The sequence below is a fragment of the Carlito syrichta genome, unplaced genomic scaffold (assembly GCF_000164805.1).
Source record: "Carlito syrichta isolate Samal-C Ts95f unplaced genomic scaffold, Tarsius_syrichta-2.0.1 Scaffold315839, whole genome shotgun sequence".
NCBI lineage: Eukaryota > Metazoa > Chordata > Mammalia > Primates > Tarsiidae > Carlito > Carlito syrichta.
The window spans coordinates 268,376-290,356 of NW_007259935.1; the positions used below are offsets into that span (position 1 = coordinate 268,376).

Consider the following 21,981-nt stretch of genomic DNA (forward strand, 5'->3'; position numbering starts at 1 on the left):
AAAAAAAAAAAAAAAAAAAAAAAAAAAAAGAAAACCCATTTAACGAGGTAAGATCTGAAAACTTTCCAAGTCTGGGGACAGAAATAAACATCTATATCCAGGAAGTTCAAAGATTCCCCAAATACATTCAATTCAAAAATGTACCTTTCAAGGCCAGTAGAGTGAAATTGTCAAAGACAAAGAGAAATTCTAAAAACAACAAGAGAATAGCATCAAGTCACGTATAAAAGAATGTTCATTTGACAAACAAATTTTCTCCTCAGAAACCTTATAGGTCAGGAAAGAATACGATAATATATTTAAAGTGTCAAAAGAAAAAAAGGGCATCAAGAATATTATATCCAATAAAGTAATTCTTTAGAAAGGAGGGAGAAATATCATTTTCAGACAAGCAAAAACTGAAAGAATTTGTTACTAGACTGACCTTACAAAAAATGCTGGAGGGAGTCCTGCATCTGGAAGCAAAAAGGCGATAAACACAATCACGAATACATGCAAAAATGTAAAACTCACTGATAGATCAGATAAACAAAGGAAAAAGAGAAAAATATCCAGAACTCTGGGGAACAAAATACTGAGGAAAAAATTCAGGACATTAATCTGGGCAAAAATTTTTTTGTGTGTAAGACCTGTAAAGCACAGGTGACAAAATCAAAAATAGACAAAGGGGATTACATCAAGCTAAAGTGTTTCTGCACAGCAAAGGGAATAATCAACAGAGTAAAGAGACAACCTAAAAAAGAGAAAATATTTGCAAACTATTCATCTGAGAGGAGATTAATAACCAGAATAGATAAGCAATTCAAATAACTCAATAGCAAAAGAACAAATATTCTGATTTCTTTTTTTAAATGGGCAAAAGACTTGAATAGAGATTTCTCAAAAGAAAACATACAAACAACTAACAAGTGCATGAAAAAATATTCAACACCACTAACCATCAGGGAAATGTAAATCAAAGCCTCAATGGGATATAACTTCACTCCAGTTAGAGTGACTATTATCAAAACGACAAAAAAAAAAAATGCAAGCAAGGATGTAGAGAAAGGGGAACTCTTATATACTGCTGGTGGGAATGTAAACTAGTAAAACTGCTGTGGAAAACAAGCAGTATGGAAGTTCCTCAAAAAACTTAAAATAAATCTATCATATGATCCAGCAATACCATTGCTGTAATATATCCAAAAGAAAGAAAATCAATAAATTGAAGAGATGTCTGTATGCTTGTATTTATTGTGGCACAATTCACAATAGCCAAGACAAAAAATCAACCTCTGTGTTTGTCAATGGATGAATGAATAAAGAAAATGTGAAATACATATATAAAAAGATGTTACAGTTCGATCTACATATATCTTTCTTTTTAATAAATAAAGCATATTCATGGTTTAGATCTTAGATCACATTTACAGTCAAGGAAAACTTCTAGGGGCAAATGCATGACATTGAAGCTACTATTGCTAGAAGGAATGCACGTGCAACATGCATTTTAAACCTAAGAAGCAGAGACTTCAGGGAGGAGAACATCATATATATCACCTTTAGACTAGATCACTGGAGTCAAAGAAAGAGCAGGGAACTTGGTAAAGTTCATGCAACCACCAGCTGATCCCCTCACCCAATGTTGCAGAACCCACTGGAAGCTGTGTTACTTTGAAATGACCCAAGGGTGGGTTCCTAATCATATGATGTGAAATTCTCTACTATTGTTAGCCCATCAGCCCAAGGGTATTAGCAACAGAAAGGTATCCACTGAGAAATTACAGAGCAATATTGAATGAGTGGAGAGGAAGCTACAGATGTTCTTGTTTCCTCAAATAGGAGAGGCTTCCCCATCACAGCCAAAGAGCAGGGGATGAACGCAGCCTCCTAAAGGTTTAGTTCAAGAACTTCCGGTTGGCATTTGCACCAATCAAGCCTCCCCAGACTTTTGGCATCATCTGCTGGACTATGAGGTCCAGCAGCTTTCCAGGATGTTGGAAACCTTGATTTTATGATCCCAGTTATAGATCTCCACTCCACCAGCTATGCCCTCAGTCATTTTGGACATTAACATCATTCTGCTGGTGATTTTGTACATGGGGATTGTCTTCTGTACTGCAGCCTTTTCCAGAAAGAAATGCCGTTTCCTACAATGAATAGCCATTGGGGATTCAACAGTTGTTACAAATCCCAAAGGACCAGTCCATCTAGCAACACTTGGTATCTGGTTGTATCTTTCACCACCTTGCTGAGTTTGTTTTGCTTCATTTAGTAAGTCTGTGATAAGGTCATGTCTCCCTCTCAAGACTTTGAACCTTGCTTGATTCATTAAATTGGACATCTGAATTTTCTTCTGCTGCTCAATCTGCTCTTCTTTCTTCTCATAGTATTCCATAATCTTTAGTCTTTATGTTTGCACCAGCAAACTTTCCTCAGTGTTGAAGTTTTCTTCTGCCTTTGCATCTATTTCTTCTGCTTTTTCACTGGCTTCTTGTTCAATGAAAGACTTCATATGTTTAACCTGCTTTTGCACATCAGCATCGCTGAGGGCCCCACCCCAACCCTGGAGCAACGGGCCCAAGTTTAGGTTTGAAGGGGATGGTGGAAGGAATGGGAAAGAGGAAAGCTTCATTTTTTAAATTTTTGCAAAAGAGGATAATAGGACCCTGAGCTGAAAGTATGTCACCAAGAAGGCAGAGTAGGAGATACCAGTTTTAATTATCCCAAAAATAAAGCAAATATATATACCTATATATGCCAAAATAGCCTTGAAGGAGCTCAAGGACCCAATAACTAATCTTCAGCAACACAATGAACAAAAATAATGGAGAACATTTGCACATAAATATTGCTGGCAAGATTGGCACACCTGAAAAAATGCTCATCATCACTCATCATCAGGGAAATGCAAATTAAAACCACGATGAGATACCACTTTACACCAGTCAGAATGGCTATTATTTTAAAAATTTTAAAAAGATGTTAGTGTGTTACAGAGAAAAGGGAACACTTACACACTGTCGGTGGGAGTGTAAATTAGTACAACCTCTATGGAAAGCAATATGGAGATTACTCAAAAAACTAAAAGTAGACAATCCCACAGTTACAACAACTACAGCAACTCACCAGGAACAGGAATGAAGGCACTCAGAACAGGCACCAGAGACTGAGAAGAGAATCAAAGGTATTTATTCTGGAAGATTCAGGCAGAATAGGCTCCCCAAACCTGAGCTCCAACCCTCAGTTTCAAGCTGCTTTTATAGAACTTTTTGTGGTTACAGCATACATGGGTTTGCCACTGATAGGTTTACAATTTTAAATCTAGGACCAAGAATGGTTACTTCCACAACAAGCATTGAAGCAGATATTTTAATGGTCATTTCTATATGAGGTGCAATAAAGAGTGTTTATAGAAGCAGATATTGCAGTTAAGGGAAATGCCATGCAGCTGCTTACTTAAAGCATGTTTATAGAAGTAGAGATGGCATGCAACTGCTTACTTAAGATAAGTCCCTTGAGGTCAGCTTTCCTGCTTAATTCCTGTTTTTCTATCTCATTCCCCACTTTGACGCCCTTTACAATTTTTCTAAGGGGCATCACCTACTTTCTATATCGTGCAGAGGATGTTGTTCACAGCCGTAGAGAAACATGTGGAATTTTATGGATTCTAGGCAGGAGGAAACAAATTGAACTATTAGGTTGAGAATGCAGGGCCCAAACATGAGTGCCAGTAGGACCATGAGGAGGGGTCTAGTAATGGGAGAAGCCTGGATGCCCAACTTTAAATATTGTTTCAATTCGGCCAAGAATCAGTCAATTCTTGTCTTTGTGTGTGTGTGTGTGATTCGTTCTCTTAATTGTTGGGCCATGTCCCTAACTACCCCTGACTTATTTACATAAAACAGCATTCCTCATTTAGGAAGAAACAAAGCCCTCATTTTTCAGCAGTTAGCAGGTCTAGTGCCCTTCTATTTTGTAAAACTACTTCAGCTAAGGAATCTAATTGACCCTGAAGGGCCACTAATGATGTAGTTACTCGTTTCATGTTATCCATTAAGTCCTTAGACAGCTGATGATAGTAAGTGGTTGAGGATGCAATTCTCCTTATTCTGGTGCCTATACCAGTCATTATTCCTAATCCACTTAGCAGAGGTATGATCTGGATGGCTCTTGGGGTTAAGTAAAACACATATTTTTGTTGCAAACATAGTAGGGCAGAAATATATTCTAAGCATGAGAGAGAAGATAGCATTAGAAGGGCTTTTTGCCATCTTTTTAGTTTGTCAGTCTGTGGAAGCTACGGTAATTAGGCCTATGTCTAAAGCTAAGGCTATCGGGATGAAAAGGGGGAGGGTTAAGGGGTGGTAGCAATACATTCAGTGAATTAACAACCAGTGAAACAGTTTATTTATGGTTTTGATGGCTGGCTCTTCAGGTTTCTGCTGTGCATAGATCAGTCTGCTTCCAGCGTGACTAAGGCGGGACTGAGGCTCTGTAAGTTCTCTAGAGGTAGGACAGTGGGCTTGGAAGGTGATTTTGAGGGGGTTCTTCGGGTCTCTGGTTGCCGTCCAGTTGACTGAGCTCTCTGGTGTTGCAGCAGCTTTGACTTGGGAGTGATGGATCTATGTGTCTATATCTGCAACTTTTAAAACTGTGGGAGTTGTTAGAAGTATGGAGTAGGGACCCTTCCATGTGGGTTTTAGGGATGCCTTGTGCCGGTTTTTTACCCAGACAAGATCTCCTGACTTGTAGGCATGCACTAGGTTGCTTGCGGGTAGAGGAAGTCTTTCTAGCACCCAGTAGTGTATCTAGGATATGGTGGTAGCTAAGAGCTGTAGCTGGAAATGTATATCTAAATTTCCTATTTCTTTTCTGTTTCTGGGGACCCTTACAAGAGGAGGAAGTCTGCCAAACAGGATTTCATAGGGGGAGAGTTTGATTCCTGCTCGGGGAGAACCTCACCTGGAGAAGAGACATAGGTAGTACAGAGGTCCGGGGTACTTTGGTTTCCTGACAAAACTTACTTACAATTTGCTTTAGAGTTTGTTTCATGTGCTCAATTTTTCCTGAACTCAGGACTTTAAGCTGTGTGCAAGTTCCGTTTGATTTATAAGACCCTTGCTAGTTCTTGTGTAATCTCAACCATGAAGGCAGACCCATTATCTGATCCAATTGAGGTGGGCATTCCATATGTAGGTAAGATTTCAGTCATTAGGATTCTTGTTATTTCTCTGGATTTCTCAGTTCTGGTGGGGTATATTTCAGCCCAGCCTGAGTATGTGCATACAATGACTAATAGGTATTTACATCCTTTGTGGGGTGGTAGTTCAGTAAAGTCTATTTCTAGATCTTCAAATGGGCTTTGTCTGTTTTTCCAGTGGCGGCCCTTGTTTGGCATTGTTGCAAGGACATGTCTGACATCTCCGGGTTACATTTCCACAAAGAGTGCAGAGTCTGGCTGTATAGTAGTACTGGTTCACTAAGGTTTCTAATGTCATTTTTTCCATATGAGTGTCTTCATGAAATTGGTGAACCAGGGGATAGGTCAGGTGGTTTGGAACAAAGAGCTGTCCGTTGGGGAGAAGCCACCATCCACCTGGGCCCTTGGTACCCCTTTCCCTTTTTATCCAGTTTTCTTCCTTCTGGGCATAGTTTGGGCTTTTGGGCAGGGATGAGATCATCAAAATTTTGCTGGGAAGGGCCTGAGGACTAGCTGTCGTGGCTGATCATTTGGCCTATATGTCTTCCCTTTGGTTTCCTTTGATTATAGAACTCTTTCCCTTTTGGTTTTCTTGGCAGTGGATGACTGCAATGGTCGTGGGATCCCAGACTACTTCTAGGAGGCATAGGATTTCAGCTTGATTTTTGATAGTTTTTCCTCCTGAGGTGAGTCCTCTTTTTTTATAGAGGCCCCATGTATATGGAGGGTGGCAAAGACATATGTTGAGTCTGTATAGATATTTACTTTCTGCCCTTTGCTTAATTCTAAGGCTCTAATTAAAGCCATTAGCTCTGCCTGTTGAGCTGACCATCCCATTGGGAGGACCCTTGATTCTATTACTTCTGTTTTTGTTATGACTGCATATCCCGTCAAAGGCTTCCCATTTGACAGGAAGCTGCTTCCATCAGTGTAGAGGACACAGTCCGGAGAAGGCAAAGGCTCATCTGTGAGATCTGGGTGGCTCAAGTAGATCTCATCTGTTGTTTCAATACAGTCATTGTCTGGGGGTCCTGGTTCAGCAGGTAAGAAAGTGGCTGAATTTAAAGTTTTGACAGTCTTTAGGCATACCTGAGGGTTTTTGCACAGAAGGTCTTGGTAGTGGCTCATGCATGGATTGGTTCATTAGGGCTATAATTGCATGAGGGACCTTGATGTTTAGGATTTGTCCCATATTAAGTTTGTCTGCCTCTTTGGCCAATAGAGCAGTGGCAGCCAGGGCCCACAGGCAGGGTGGCCATCCAGCTGCCACTGTGTCTATCTGTTTGGACAGATATGACAAAGGCTGTCGCCAGGGTCCTATGTTCTAGGTTAGAACTCCCAGGGCCATCCCTTTTTCTCATGAACAAAGAGATTAAATTTTCGAGTTACATCAGGGAGTCCCAAGACAGGGGCTTCTAGTAAAGTCTTCCTAAGGGTAAGAAAGGCTTCCTGTTGCTATTGCCCCCATTGGAATGGTGCCTTTTCTCCCTCCTTTGTGGCTTCATAGGGATCCAGATGTGACAGAATCTGGCGACCCCCAGAAACTCTCGGATCTGCCTCCAGGTCTTCAGGGTTGAAAGGGCCCAAATTACCTTTTTCCATTCAGGCCCCAAGGCCTGATGACCTTTTGAGATTAGAAACCTCAAGTACTTGACTGCTTTCTAGCAAATATGGGCCTTTTTAAGGACACCCTGTATTCAGCTTTCTGGAACAAGTCTAGCAATGTCTCTGTTCCCTTGGTGCAATCCTCCAAGGTTGTGCTTGCCAGGAGATTATCCACATATTGCAGGAGTGTACACTTGACTTCCACACTTGAGAAGTGTGCCAGATCCTCTGCTAGGGGCTCTACAAATATGGTGGGGGAGTTCTTGAACCCCTGGGGCAACTGGGTCCAGGTTAATTGCTTCTTTTGGCCGGTGGTGGGGTCTTCCCCTTGAAAGGAAAACATCAGCTGACTTACAGGTGCCAGGCAAATGCAGAAGAAAGCATCCTTCAGAGCCAGACAGATGTACCATTGAGCCTCTGCAGGTATGAGGCCTAGGAGAGTGTATAGGTTAGGGATCACCAGATGGATGGTTGTTGTGCCTTGGTTGATGGCCGACAGGTCCTGGACAGGTTGGTAGTTGTTGGTGCCTGGTTTTTTCACAGGCAACAGAGGAGTATTCCATGAAGATTGGCACTTTCAGAGCATCCCAAATTTTAGTTGTCTTTGAAGGTGAACTTGGATGCCGATCTTGGTTTCCCTAGATAAGGGATATTGTCAGACACTTACCACGGGGACTCTGGGCAGCAGGTCAACTATTCCTGGTGGATGGTTGATGGCTAGCCCACGTGGGTTCTTCTCAGTCCAGTCTCCAGGGAAGCAGGAACTCCATGTTTGCAGGGCTGGGTTGATGTTTGTGGCAGGCTGGGAATGGAGTCTCCATTCTTCTTCTTGGGGAATTGTGACAGGCAAAATTAAGGAGGTGTCCTTTAGGGGTCCCAGCCACATGGGTCTCAGCAGTTCAAGGTGGGCAAGGCCATCAGCTGAGAACGTGACACAGGTCCCCAGCTTAGACAGTAAGTCCCTTCCCATCAAAGGCATTGGACATTCTGGGACATACAGGAAATCATATTTTACCTGGTGTCTTCCCATGATACAATTGCAGGTTTCACAAAAAGAGCAATGGATTTGGGCTCTGATAGCCCTCATGATTTTTGTTTTTCTTTTTGACATGGACCCCACTGGTTTGGTTACAACCAAATGCTCTGCTCCAGTGTCCACCATAAAGTCCATTGATTGGCCACCAAACTTCTGTGAGCTGCTTTAGCAAATTAATTGAACTCAAGGAGGGGGTCATGTGAATGAACGCTCATTTATAGCCCTTTGGTCAGAAACACAGATTAAATAATCTAGGGCTTGCAACTTATGTCTGAAGTAGGGGGGCAGTATTGTGGGACTGAGCTCTCAACCTGGGAGATTCAATGTTTTCTGCGAGTAAATAGTGTCAGAACTGAATTAGAGGATGCCTAGCCGGTGTCTACTACAAAACAATAGCTTGCTGGGGTTGAGGAGAAAGAGTGAACTCTCACACATCTGTGTTGTGAGAGTATGGGAACAACTGAGTTTGTTTTTCCAATAGCCTCAGCAGGTCAAATCAGGACTTTTTCAGATGACCTTCAAGACAACTCAGTCAAAATGTAAATCACTGTTGTTGTTTTAATTGCCATTAATGTATGCAGCAGACATTTCTAATCCTTGTTCTATCCCTTACTTCTATCATCAATTTGAAAAGTTTATTTTTTTACTTTATTCATGTATTTACTTATTTGAATTTTTTATAATCAGAAACAATAAGGATTTTAAGTCTATTAGAATTAGCTTCCAAAAGTTTATCAATTCTGTCCCCCCAAAATTGTAATGAGTTTTTTTTTCAGCAGTAAGCATAAAATATCTATATTACTGGGTGAAACAAAAGATCTATTAGAAATATAATTGAAAATTCTCTGGACAAGTCCAGAGCTAAGAATGAGGAATTGTCTTACTACCCCATCACCAATGTTAAAAAGGTTAGCATAATCATAAAGCTTGCAGAATACACTGTTGGTCTTTTGGATTTTCTAGTGTAAAACAAGGCAAGTACTATCATTAAATAAGGACTTTATATGTATTTATATTTATTAATAACAATAGTTTAATATGAACTTCATTCTCATAAAAAATAAATGAAGCAATTGGAGATACAGATCATGCAATGCACAAGCAAGTTATCAGAGAAGGAGCAGAAACTTTGGCGATAATGATTGATAAAACTTTCTGAAGTGAACAAGACTAGTCAGCATCTGCTTCATGTTAAATGTGGTTTGTTTGCCAGGTAGTGCCTAATCTCATTTCTTATATAATATTTCTGAACTTTAAGCTCTCTATCCCTGATAGATGGGGAACAATAATGAATGAGAGTTCAGGAATTAGGTGAGGGTATCAATTTTACACATAAATTGTAACCCAATTGCATCAAGGTGGTTGCCTCAAAATACTATCTATTCAAGAAATGTGGAGGGAAGGTGTGGTCACCATTTTATGGATGAAGAGATATTTTTCTTTATCTCAATCTCTTACTTTATTTAATAGAGTCGTCTTTTGGCCAAGCACAGCAGATATTGACAGCATTCTGCATGTGCGTGTGTGTGTGTGTGTGTGTGTGTGTGTGTGTGTGTGTGTGTGTGTTTTAAATTCATGTTTTAATCATCAGAGCTGACTGGGTAACCCCAGTTAACAATTTGTTCACACATAAACTTTATGCAAAATGATACCTATGATGACATTAGTGAGTTATTGATCTGATATTTTATCAGGTTTTCTGACATGTCATGTGTTTCTAATTAAATTTTCATCAGTTCTTGAGAAATGGCATTAAAATGAACAAGGATTATATTGGAAAGCTCTGAATATAGCACACAAATATAAATGTAAATATACAATAACTTATTTTAAAGATATTTTAGATTGCTTTTCAATTTTTTGCACACCCCTACCTTATAAAAAATAAAAAATTCCTTTTTAAAGAACTTGTAAGCTAGCATTTCTGAGGTGTTTTCTGATTTTTTCATCTAGAATATTTATTAGATGGCTAGATAAAGAACTATTTACACATGTATCTAGCAGTTTAATATAGTAGATAGCTTAGACTCTAAAATGAATCTCTTTATGTTAAAATCTCAGACCCACCATTGACAACTCATGTAACCTTGGGAAGTTTTTCAACCTCTCCATTTCTGTGCCTCTGTTTCCCATCTATAACCCCTCATAAAGTCATTTAAAGTATCCACGTTAAGGTTCTTGAACAGTGCTTGGCACATAATAACTAGTAAATCATTAACCTTTGTTCACTTGCCAGGAAAAAAAAAAAAAAAACCTGGCTAGCCAGCTAAATGACATCTTTCTCTCCAGAATGGTGATGGTATGCTGGGTCTTACTGTACTTATACACATCAGGAAGATACCCTTTTTCTAAAGTCATCCTCAGAGAGTATTCTGGAGGTCTGTAGTACTGAAGTGTATTGCATGGCAAAATCTGTGGGTAAGTAGACATTATGATTAGAATTTCAAGTAGTAACAAATATGAGTGCTGAACACATTTAAATCTCATTATGTCAGGTAAGGCACTTCTCGGAACTTGCAGCTTCCTTAAAAACTACATATTAAAAAGACAAGCAAACTCTGTTTCCTAGGGCACAAATAAAGCCAGGATAAATTCCTTTGCAAAAATGAAAAACAACAGATATAAATGCTAAAATGCAAAGCATTTGTGGAATGGTTAGGTTTTTCTTGACTATCCGAATTTCAAACAAATTTCTTTCAACATATGATAGAAAAGCATACCAGGTCTAAAGCAAGGTCCTATAAATTAGACAGAGTTGCTAGAAAGAGACCCCATCAAAATCTCCCTTAACAGTTATTATCAACTGGATTTTGTAAGTAATGTAAATTTATCTGTGAAAATTAGTGTGTCCCTAGGCTAATACCCTTAATTTTGGTCTGGGATTCTGGAATGATCATACTTACACTTGTAACTACCTTTGCTAAGCTTAAGAACTGTGAGAAATGCACTTTCACATAACCTTTGTGATTTTTTCTCTAGCAAATTTTGGAATGGGCATGTCTTTGCAAATTTTCAAGGCTTAGAAGCTCTGGTTTCATCCCTGGAATTCTACATTTCTGCTCTTTCCAGACACCTGTACCTACTGCACAGCCTTGCAGCTGTCTCTGTGGCAAGGCAGGGCCTCTTCCTGGCACATAAACTGGCCAGGTGAATCCGCCCCTAAAGGGCGTGTCAATACCACTTCCTGGAGCAATCTCACAGGGTGGTTCCAATTTCCATTTGAGTTCAAATACCTTGCTGCCTCTGTAACTGCCAGACCTGCTCCAGCTGCTGCTCAGGTAATTTTCATCTCTCTTTGGCACCACTGTAGGCGGCAGTGGTTGATAAATGACTTCTACACATGTGCCTGCCTGCTTGTCCTTTTTCTTATTGTATTCATTTGTTTGTTCCTTAGGGGGAGGATCTGGGGAGTCTCTTGCTGACTACTGAGAAGATGATGAGCTCAAGCTATTGGAGTGAGACCAGCAGCAGCAGCTGTGGGACTCAGCAACCCCCAGAGGCGCTGCAGTGCCAGTCCCAGCATTATCACTGCCACCATAAATCAAGCCAGGCCCAGCAGCCTCAAGAAAACAATGTTGTTTATGAACGAGTGAGGACCTACAGCGGGCCCATGAACAAGGTGGTGCAGGCCTTGGATCCCATCGGTTCACAGGAAATGATCTCCCCTCTCAAAACCACCTCCTCCTACCAAAATTTGGTTTGGAGCGACCATTCCCAGGTACAGCAAAGACAGTTATGTCAGGTCACTAGACAGGGAAAATCTTGAACCTGATTTCTCTTCTGTCTTTCCGCTGCTTTGCGTATGTTCTACAAAATATCTCTTGGTGGACTGCAGTTATATATGCCTTGGATAGAGAGTCACCCAAATTCCACCTCTTAGCTGTTCTTTCTTCTACAGTTTCAGTGAATTTCACAATCTAACCAGAGAATAGGGGGACTCATTTTCAGTTTGATTTGATTTGAAGATCTGATCCAATGCATCCCTTTGCCCTACAGCAAAGCAATCCTCAGCTCAAATATGGTCTTTTAAAAAAAATTTTAATTTTTAATTTTTTAGAACAAGTTTCCACAGATTCATTTCCTGTCAGAAGTAAGCAGGTTTTTCGTGTCAAATATGGTGGTGCAGGGACAATGGCATGTATGGAGTGACGAGCAATTATTAGCATTAAGCAAATAGTATGCTGCCACAGGATAAGTGACAGGTGCAAATGTCTGTTTGAATTGTCATATGTGTTTCATCTTCAGAAAATGACACATTGATTCTTATACAGCCTAGGTAAATAATTTATGGAATATTGGTAGAAGTGCTGACAGAATGGATATAAGATTGAGGAAGACAATATGTAAGCAATTGTTATATGAAAGCTATAAAAGACAGAACTCTAACATGCCCTTCAAAATAAAATAAATTGTCCAGGCTCGGTGGCTCGGTCTGTGATCCCAGCACTTTGGGAGGCCAAGGCGAGAGGATTGCGTGAGCCCACTGGTTTGAGACCAGCCCGGGCAACTTGGTGAACCCTCATCTCTAAAATAAAATTTAAAAAATATAGATTAGCCAGGCGTGGTAGTACGCGCCTGTAGTTCCAGCTACTTGGAAGGTTGAGGCGAAAGGAATGCCGGAGTGCAGCAGGTTGATGCTGGGGTGGCCATGAGTGTGCCACTGCACTCCAGCCTGGGTGACAGAGTGAGACTGTCTAAACTGAAATGATGTTTTCAAGATACACTTTGTACTGTGAAGATCTAGAAAAACAACCATTGAGATATTATACATGGTATACCAATTGAAAATAATATTATTCCCAAAATCACAAATTTAAGTAAGATGTGAAGTGACTTTTTAAAAGATTTTTTCAAAGATATTGATAGTCCCCAAACTCCAAATATCACAATTTTACTTTTACTCCTAGCTTAATTTCAGGGAAAAATATTTTTTAAAAAGTTAGGATTACTGTCAGCAATTTCCTGATTGAGAAAAACCTCTCCTGTATTAAGATCAAGGGGAAGAAAAATATAAAGGTCAAAAATACTAGTTTGTATAAGTGATAATAGCAATACAAATGTACATTTCAATATTCAGCATTGGGATGCTATTGTACAAGTAAATGAGGATCACCTTTGTGCTATAGTAACCCAAAAACAATAATGTGAAAGTCAAAAACAACAATTACTGTTATCATAAGAATGCTGAAATCGTCCTATTTGTCATAGCTATTTAAATATACTTAACTTCTTTTTTTGTCAACTTGATAATAAAAGAAAGGTAAATAGACATTTAAAAGCTGAAATTTGGCAAATTGTAAATATCGATTACAGAACAATTTTTAGGATTATGATTTATTGTTTGTTTCAACTTTTCCTTTTAATTATTCAGGAACAAGCTGGATTAGTTTACAAGTTTTTTTTACAAGCCTTTCTTTTACCTGATATTTGCCAAAGTGGTCCTTATAGAGACTACCTCCATTCTAAAATGTAGTTCCCCATAGAAGGGTTTATGAAGACTCTTTGGGGCAGAAAGTGTGACTACAGAAACTGAGATAAGAGATTGGAATGGAGAGTACTGTGAAGTCTGAAGTTATTTATAATTGAAAAGAAAGAAAAGTAAGTGCTGGGTGTAAATGAGGAAGGTGAGAGTCAAGCTATGTGGTGAAGGAGAAAAAAAGAAGTGTTACTCCCTTAGTGAAATAAGGGAGAAAATTTGACTATGAAATTTCAAAGTGAGTTGGACATCAAAGAGCATTCACAAATTCACTGAAACAGAATTTGGCAAGACAGCTTTTAGATAGAAAGAATGTGACTAGAAAACTCTTCTATTTTCATTTCCTTTCTGCCTGTTTATTGATGGGATGGCATTGAGGCATCGTGTATAATGCTTAGATTTGATTTGAAGTTACCTTCATGCTGCTAAAATGGGTAAGATGTGATGGTAGCTTTATCATGTACCATGCCAGGCATGAGCAAGCAGTACATATTACTCAAAAACCTTTTATTCAATTTATGTTTTAAAGTAACTTCGTAATATACTGTGTTTCAGAGGAATTGATATGTAGCAATTATTGTGATGTCAGAGTCTGTGACAGGGCAGCTAGAGAAATGGGTGTTATAATCAATTGTTGATCATCATGAATTCAATTAAGCTTTTACTTTCTTTTTAACTTTTTGGTGTTTGGATGACATTCAGAGAATTCATAAAATTTTAAAATAAATGTCCCCCCCCCTTTCTTTTTAAAGATGTGGAATACAATTCAGAATTAAGTAGATAAGTGGTCATCCTACAGGTAAAATTTGGGCTTCCCTTTGGTCCCCACTTTGCCTGGCTTGAGATCAGATACCCTTATTGATGTTGCAGTGCCCAGTTACTGCCAATCCCTTTCTTATAGTATTATGATAAATGTTCAGAAAGAAAAAAAGAAAAGACAGATCAAAAATAAAGCAGGCTCAGACAATTGGGGAATTGCTTTACTTTCTTTTCCAGGTTTTATTTTTCTTTCTTGAAAAGCTATAAAATTTATCCTCAAAACTTTCCATGCAAATGTACTATGGTTTATTTTTACATGGAAACATGTTGTCTTATTCTTGTGCATCTGTCTCTAATAAAAAAGAAGAAACAAATTTCTCCCTTTTCCTCTGTGTTCTTTCATTCATTTAGAAATATTTTTTAATGTACCAGGTATAGCACTAACCACTTTATTTTACAACGATTATTTCATGTAATCTTCATATAAATCTATCAGGTAAATATTGTTTCCATTTTACAGGAAACAAACTGAGGCTCCAAAAACTCAAGTGCCAAATATACAAGGTCACACAAGGTGAAATCATCCTTTGAAATTTGGCAGTTTTACTCCAAAGCCTATATTCTTAAAATGGCATTATTAAAGTCTCAAATTTTTCTGCAAAAAAAACAACATATCCAGTAGTAAAATATGCTCTCTTTGAGAAACAAAAATTGATGTTACTCTGCTTTGATTCCTGAATCTTAATTTTAGCTCATATAGTAGACATATTAGTTTTAACCAAATGTTTTTGCAGCACTTTAGCATTTTCTTTTTCTGTTTTTTTTTAGTATGTGTTTTTTCCCCTATTACCTTCTAAGTGCACTAAAATGGTTTTTATGGATAAAAACATATTTTAAATTTCTTCAGATATATAATGTCATTTTGTTTCTTTTCTATAATGGATCAGATATACTTTATGGTTTTTTGGTTGTTATTTTGCCTAATTGATAGAGTGCTTTTCAGAGGAAATTAAACATAAAAATTATTGCTGGTGAAATTGTCTAAATTAATTGCAGAATTAAAATTACTGGCTTTATTTATATTTACAGGTGCAATCAAATACTGGTGTAATCAAGGTCACAGATGCATTTTGGGACTTAATGTGGTCTTATAAAAAAATGGAGTTCTAGAAGCTACTTAAAGCAAAACAAATCAAAACAAAACAAAACAAAAACCTTACAGTTAACCTTTTAAATATTCTAACTACTAACCTACACCATTAATTCAAAATGAAATACTGCCTTAAATGAACAACATTGGCATTAATTACTCATTGGACTTACATTTTTTCCTTCTACTAATTTAGGTTTTCATGAAATCCAAGATGTCTTCCATGTATACAGAGGACCTTTGTTATAAGAGAGAAAAATGGATCAAAAAATATGTTTAATAGTAGCCGTGTTTAATAAGTGCCTATTTGTGTGAAACATTGTCATTTTCTGGATAAATACCATTTGTTTGCCCAGGGAGAGTCCACTTTGAGGACAGACAAAAAGGGACTGATCTGTATGTGTCCTATATGTCTATCTCTATTTCATTATCAAGGATTATTTTGTGTTGTGACCATCAGCATTTTATTGAATAAAACATGTTTTGGTGAGAGAAGGGATCTTTTAATGTATATAAGGATTGCCATTCTTTTGAATTTGGGTTGCAACTCTAGAAAGCAGCCTGGGGGAACATGTGTGTTTATAATGACCCGTGTTCGCAATAATATTCATCTATATCTTACCTTTGTTTACATGATTTGTTTTCCTTTTTCTTTGGTTGAAGAATTGCAATCACTCCCCTACTGTGCCAGGACTTCCATACACTATCAGAAAATTGTCTTGTTCTGTGGGGAAGGGTGTGTTGCTTTGATAAATTGCTGTTCAAGGGTGTGGTCACTAAAGTGAATGATTGTTCAGGGAAGTAGGTTGCCTGAAAAAAGAATGAGGTCATGGAATAAAGGGGCAGGCTTTGGTCATCCCTTTTGTGTTTACAATTAAATTAAGCTATGGAAATTTAGGAGTACAACTAATTGCTGGGTGAAATTGCCTACAGCAATTATCTCTTGTTTGAGGGAAGTCTGATAATTGCAGGGGCTATTTTCAGCCAATGGCACTCACAAACTGTCTTTGTGTAAGTGTGGCAAGGTAGAGGGTGGCAAAGGGAAAGAAGGGGAACTTTTCCTTTAACTGTCATCTGTCCAAATTTCTTTTCTTGACAATTTGTGGTAAAGCAATTGGAAGATTTGTCTTGTTCTTAAATCCAATTTAAAAGTTAAAACCTTTCTAAACAAGGTATGTGAGTCAACTTTTTCCTCATACGAGGAGGTATCCCAACAGAGGTAATTTTTGACTTCCAATGGAGCATATAAACTTATAGTTTTTAAAAAGAGAGCACGTACTGCAAAAAGACTGCATATGTTATTTACTCTCTGTCTCAGGTTTCTTCAAGAAAAAAGAGAAAGAACCTAGGAATGAGCCTCTTAAGTAAAAGATTTGGGTTGGAAAGAAAAATGTACAGGAAGTAGTTCTATTATACATTCTGTTGCTTTCTTTACATGACAACAGAATCACAAATTTTACCCTAAATGAAGGAAGTATTTGTTTCATCTAAAGAGAGATCATTATAATTTACATCGTTTTTTTCTGTATAAAGTTCAGTATAACTTCTCAATAATAACCAAAGGTAGGTGTTTAACCATGTTACTGGCTTTGAAAGGTTCTCATAAAAGCATCTCTCATACTGTTCAGGGAATGTATTCAGATGGCAGTTTGCGTTGGCAAATTCTGTCCACATAAATGTCAGGTGGTTTTTTTAAAGATATTGTCTTTTTTTAAAACTGTTCAGCCTAGACTGTTTGTAACTCACTATTATTACTTCCAGCAAGTCTTAAACTCATTAGGACTGACAGGAGCATCCCACAAGGCTCCGGTGGTTTTCCTTCTTGCAATATTATATGTTACTCTTTAAGTGAAGTTTTAAAATTCAAATTAGGCAGCATGGAAGAGTTCCATGTTCATTTCAACAAGCTTCTGAATATTTAGAGAACTAGGTCCTGCACTATGTATGTAATATTCTCTGCCTATTATCTAATTATCATTCCTGTCAGTCTCTTTTGTATCTATTGCACCAGGCTCTTGAGTTCTTTGGCTCAACAGGAAAACAAAAGTCAACAGGTATTGACTGAAGAGGTTCAGAGTTTTCAGAGTCTAAAAAAAGTCACAGAAAAAAAAGTATGAAGAAAATGCCCAGAAAAATGTGTCTATGTAGAATGTCTCAGGGAGATCAGCAAATAAATGAGATGAACTTTGGCAGAACAGAATTATGAAACAATCTGGTGGTAGTCTAAGAATGTAGGCTTAGGTTTTAAACTCTTGCTTAACTTTGGTTATAGACTTGCTAGCTGAATGCCTCAGTTGCTTCATCTGTAAAATGGGGCAATAATAACACCTTACTAATTAGATTGTTGTTATTGTCAAATGTTATATTATATGGTGGAAAACACAAACATAGTGCCTGGCACATAGTAAGTGTTAAATACTGTATTACCTTGAATAAGTCACTTGACCAATCAGGACCTCAGTTTCCTCATTTGTAAAGTAGAGATAATAATAACCTTCCTTAAGGATTGTGGTGAATATTGAATGAGGTAACATGTACAGGTGTGCAACACAATGTCTAGCATGGAATTAGCCTCAATTTTCTTTCCTTTGTATTATTGACTTCTTTTTAAAAAATAGATTTAAAAAGCCTCTTGCTGCACTGACAAGATAATAAACTAAGCTAATAGACTATAAAGTAAGAGTTCCTTTGGCACTGGATAGATTAGGTAAACACATATGTTCAAAAGGCTTATCAGGGCTTTACTAGCTAAGAAAGACTAATGATGTTAAAGCATTAAAGCAATTTTCTAAAATGAATGATATATTGTCAAAAGACTTGAATAGCAGAAATGTATTTATAGTGTTTATAGGCATAAATATCCTTTAGAAAGAGTTATTTGGAAGTTCTCATGTTCTTATAGTCTTCAGACTTGAACCTCAATATTTGAGATGGAATTTGAAAATTTGCTTTTTATTCTTTTTTAAGTGAAAAGAGATACCAAGCATTAAAGTTTATTTGCACTTTACCTCTTACCCAATGATTCCTTTAGAGGTGCATTTTTAATATTGTAGCCACTAACCACATATGGCTATTTACATTCAAGTGAATTAAAATGAAATAAAATTAAATATTTATTTCTTCATTCACACTAGCCTCATTTTAAGTGCTCAATAGCTACATGTGGCTAATGGCTACTGTATTGTACAGCATAGATATAGAACATTTCCCCCATTGCAGAGAGTTCTACTGGACAGTGAAGCTCTATACATTCATTCCATTCATTATCAAAATATGTAAATACCTCTAAGGTCATAACATTCAAAAAATGTGCAGTGGCACAAATGTGTGATCAATGTGCTGCCAATTTACATTATCAGTTATAATGGGCACATAGAAATGAACAACAAAAAAATGAAGTCATAGTCTCTCAAAGTTTAGAGTGACTATTTCAAGTAGGAGTATTGAATTCATAAACCTTTAATAAGTGAGCTAAATGAATAACTTATGTATGTATTATGTATCTATTCTTCTATATATTTTTTTTCCCAGAAGCCCACTTTAAGAAGAGGAAAAAGATGAAAAATAAGCCCCCTCAGTCAATTCATTTTCCTTTCTTTTAGGTACATGATCTGGGCTTTATATTCTCTCTGAAATTGCCCCTTATCTCCCTTAACACATTGAATGAATTTTGAACTTTAGTAAGTAAAGCTCAATATCATTCCCATTTTTATAGATGTGATAGCCAAAGCACAGAGCTGTTTTGTGACTTGCTTAGCTTGTACATCAAGTACACGGTAGAACTGGGATTTAAATCCAGCAATGTAGTACCAGGTCTGTACTACGTTATATTGTATATTTCTAGTCTACACAACTGACTCTTATTTATATTATAGTCTTCAATATCTGGTTCATTATTATAGCTCGTGATCATGTTCTTGTATGTGCTCTCATTATGAACCATTTAAAACTTTGGTACATAAATCAGGGCATAAGTAAATAATGTAAATGAATATTTCATTTCTTTGTTGAAAATGTTATGAAGAAGTACAATAGGCTTGTACCTTAAGCGAAACGTATGATACCAACAACAAAATGGCATTTGATTTGTCATTGAGAGACTTTTCAAAAATGTTGATGATCAGATTCCAATGTGAGGTTCAAACTCCTCACTTTGATGATGCTAAAGGGCCTCCTTATGATGGTGCCATTCTACTTTTTACACACTATGTCCCATTATCTATCTTCTCCCACCTGGTGTTCCAGACACTGTACTGCTCTTGCTGAACATTTTACCTTCCTCCCACCCTTGCTTTTATTCAGTTCATTCCCCGCACTGATAACATCCATCCTTTCTTCATATCTCTGATGGAATCTCATCTATCCCCCAAAATTCTTCTGAAAAGTTGTCTTTTCCAAGGTTTTCCCCAATCCTGAATCTTCTCACTCTTTCCTCAGTGTACTGCTCCACTCCCATCCTCCATTTTAGATGTGGTCTACTTTTGCTAGTATGACTTTGCATTATTTAACTATAAGGTGATGCTGGTACTTATAATACTGAGTTGTATAATAATTTGGTAGTCCTTTTTGTCCACCACCAAGTACTGTACACTTCTTGAGGGTTGAGATATTTTTCAAATAAAAATTCAAAGACAAAACAAATGTTTTGGAAAATAAAATGGAGCTGGAAGTTATGTGTAGATTTCCACTCTCTCTGTATTCCTCTCTCTATCTCTCTTTTTCTCCTGCTTTTCTGTAATTCTGGCTTCTGAAAATGCTTGAATATGGCCACCAGCTGTGGCTTTAGTAAAAATATATTATATGGTTTACTTGGGATTGTTTCATTCTTCTATCTCTTCTCTTTCATCTGAAAGTGGAAAGACATAAATTGCCTCTTTTAAAAAAAGGGAACAACACACAAAATAAATATAAGAAAGTTATTTCAGGTCAATTACATTTTCTAGTTCTTGGGCCCTATTAAGCATCTGGATTTGACTTGTTTGTATTTGGCTTATACTTTTTTCCTACGGACAAATATTAATCATTACTTATTATAACAAATGTTAGAGAAGTAGCTATTTTAATGTGCCATCACATTATTCCCCTGGGATCTTGTTGTAACATTTCCTTTGATCAAGTTATCTCAAAGCTACTAATTAGGCTGCTAGTAGAGATATTCCCTCCACCTCCTCAGCTGCTGAAATTCTATGTTAAGTGCTTTTATTTATTGAATCTCACTGAGTTATCCCATAATTGGTTTATCATATCAGGTATGTGCCTAGAGATTTCCTCATAAACACTAGTACAGGTTGAGTATCCCTTATACAAAGTCCTTGGGACCAGAAGTGTTTCTAATTCTGGGTTTTTTTCAGATTTAAAAATATTTGCATACATACAATTAGATATTTTAAGAATGAAGCCAAAGTCTAAAAACAAAGTCAGTTATATTTCATATACACCTTATTCACATAGATTGAGCTTTATACAATATTTTAAGTAATTTTGTGCATGAAACAAAGTCTTGACTGCATTTTGACTGCAACCTGTCACGTAAAGTCAGGTATAGGAGTTTTCCACTTGTGGTATCATGTCAGTACTCTAAAAGTTTTGGATTTTGAAGCATTTCAGATTTAATTTTTTGATTAGGAATGTGCAACTTTTACTACTGTTCACCATATTTATCCATTTCTCTTCTAACCAGACTTGTATACATAGGTTCCTGCATAAAATTATTTTAAAATCTTTATAAATTAAATTACACATAAGAATACATTCTCTAGAAAAGTTGATTAAATTCCATACAAACTCCTCATATCGCTCCTCTGCTGTGGAATCCTTCAATGACACTATGTGTCTATAAATTTCTTAGTCTGACTTTCAAGGTCCTCCATGATCAGGCTACTATGGACTTTATTTCCTGGAACTCTTTTTCTAGTGTCTTATGTTTCAGTCAAGATGTAAACCATTTTTCTCTAAATATAGCCTCCATTTTTCCACAATTATATCTTTCACTCAGTTGTTCTTTTTTTTTTTTTTGAGTTGGAGTCTCACTCTGTCACCCAGACTGGAGTGCAGTGGCTGCTCCCGGCCACTGCAGCCTCAACCTGCTGAGCTCAGGCGATCCTTCCACCTCAACCTTCCAAGTAGCTGGAACTACAGGCGTGCGCTACCACGCCTGGCTAATTTTTGATTTATTGTAGAGATGAGGTCTCGCCAAGTTGCCCAGGCGGGTCTCGAACCCGCAGGCTCAGGCAATCCACTCACCTCAGCCTCCCAAAGTGTGGTATTACAGGCTGAGCCACCGAACCTGGCTAGTTCCTGATATTTCTATTATATCTGCGGTCTCTGTTAGTTAACCTTAGATATTCAAGTTTTTTCAGTTTAAACAGATTTATATATTTTTTTATTTCAGCAAATCATTTGATGATTACTTTTCATGTATTTTTCTATGAAGACAAATAATGGATAAATTGGGTCATTTTTACTTCATCTGGTATAACTATGAAAAACAAATATTTTAACAAACAATTGGAAATAATATATATTCTGGTGAATAGTGAATTCCCTAGGGAAACCAGAGTTTCCCAGCTCTGATTTAGATTGTAGTATGGCATGGGCAATTATCTCAACTGATGTAGTATAATTATACCAAAAGCAGACTGATTTAATCCATTCTGAACTTAAATTGGTAATGCCATATGAAGTTCCTAAAAAGTATAGTAGTGGAGAAAGAAGAAGAACTGTTACGACTTTCCCAAGTTTAAAATCATTACTTGAAGCAGGCTTGGATTTTA

At 37.3% G+C, this 21,981-nt stretch overlaps 1 protein-coding gene and 1 pseudogene across 1 annotated transcript in view; one reads left to right on the forward strand and one right to left on the reverse strand.

The window, feature by feature from the left end:
- Positions 1 to 1,877: 1,877 nt before the first annotated feature.
- On the reverse strand, positions 1,878 to 2,614 carry LOC103276004 (annotated as a pseudogene).
- An 8,612-nt stretch (positions 2,615 to 11,226) lies between these two features.
- POF1B (premature ovarian failure, 1B) overlaps positions 11,227 to 21,981 on the forward strand; it is a 90,119-nt gene continuing 79,364 nt past the window's right edge. The window contains exon 1 of the mRNA XM_008073423.1: positions 11,227 to 11,541. Within this exon, the coding sequence (XP_008071614.1) occupies positions 11,257 to 11,541 (285 nt within the window). The 5' untranslated portion in view covers positions 11,227 to 11,256. The remainder of the gene's footprint in view (positions 11,542 to 21,981) is intronic.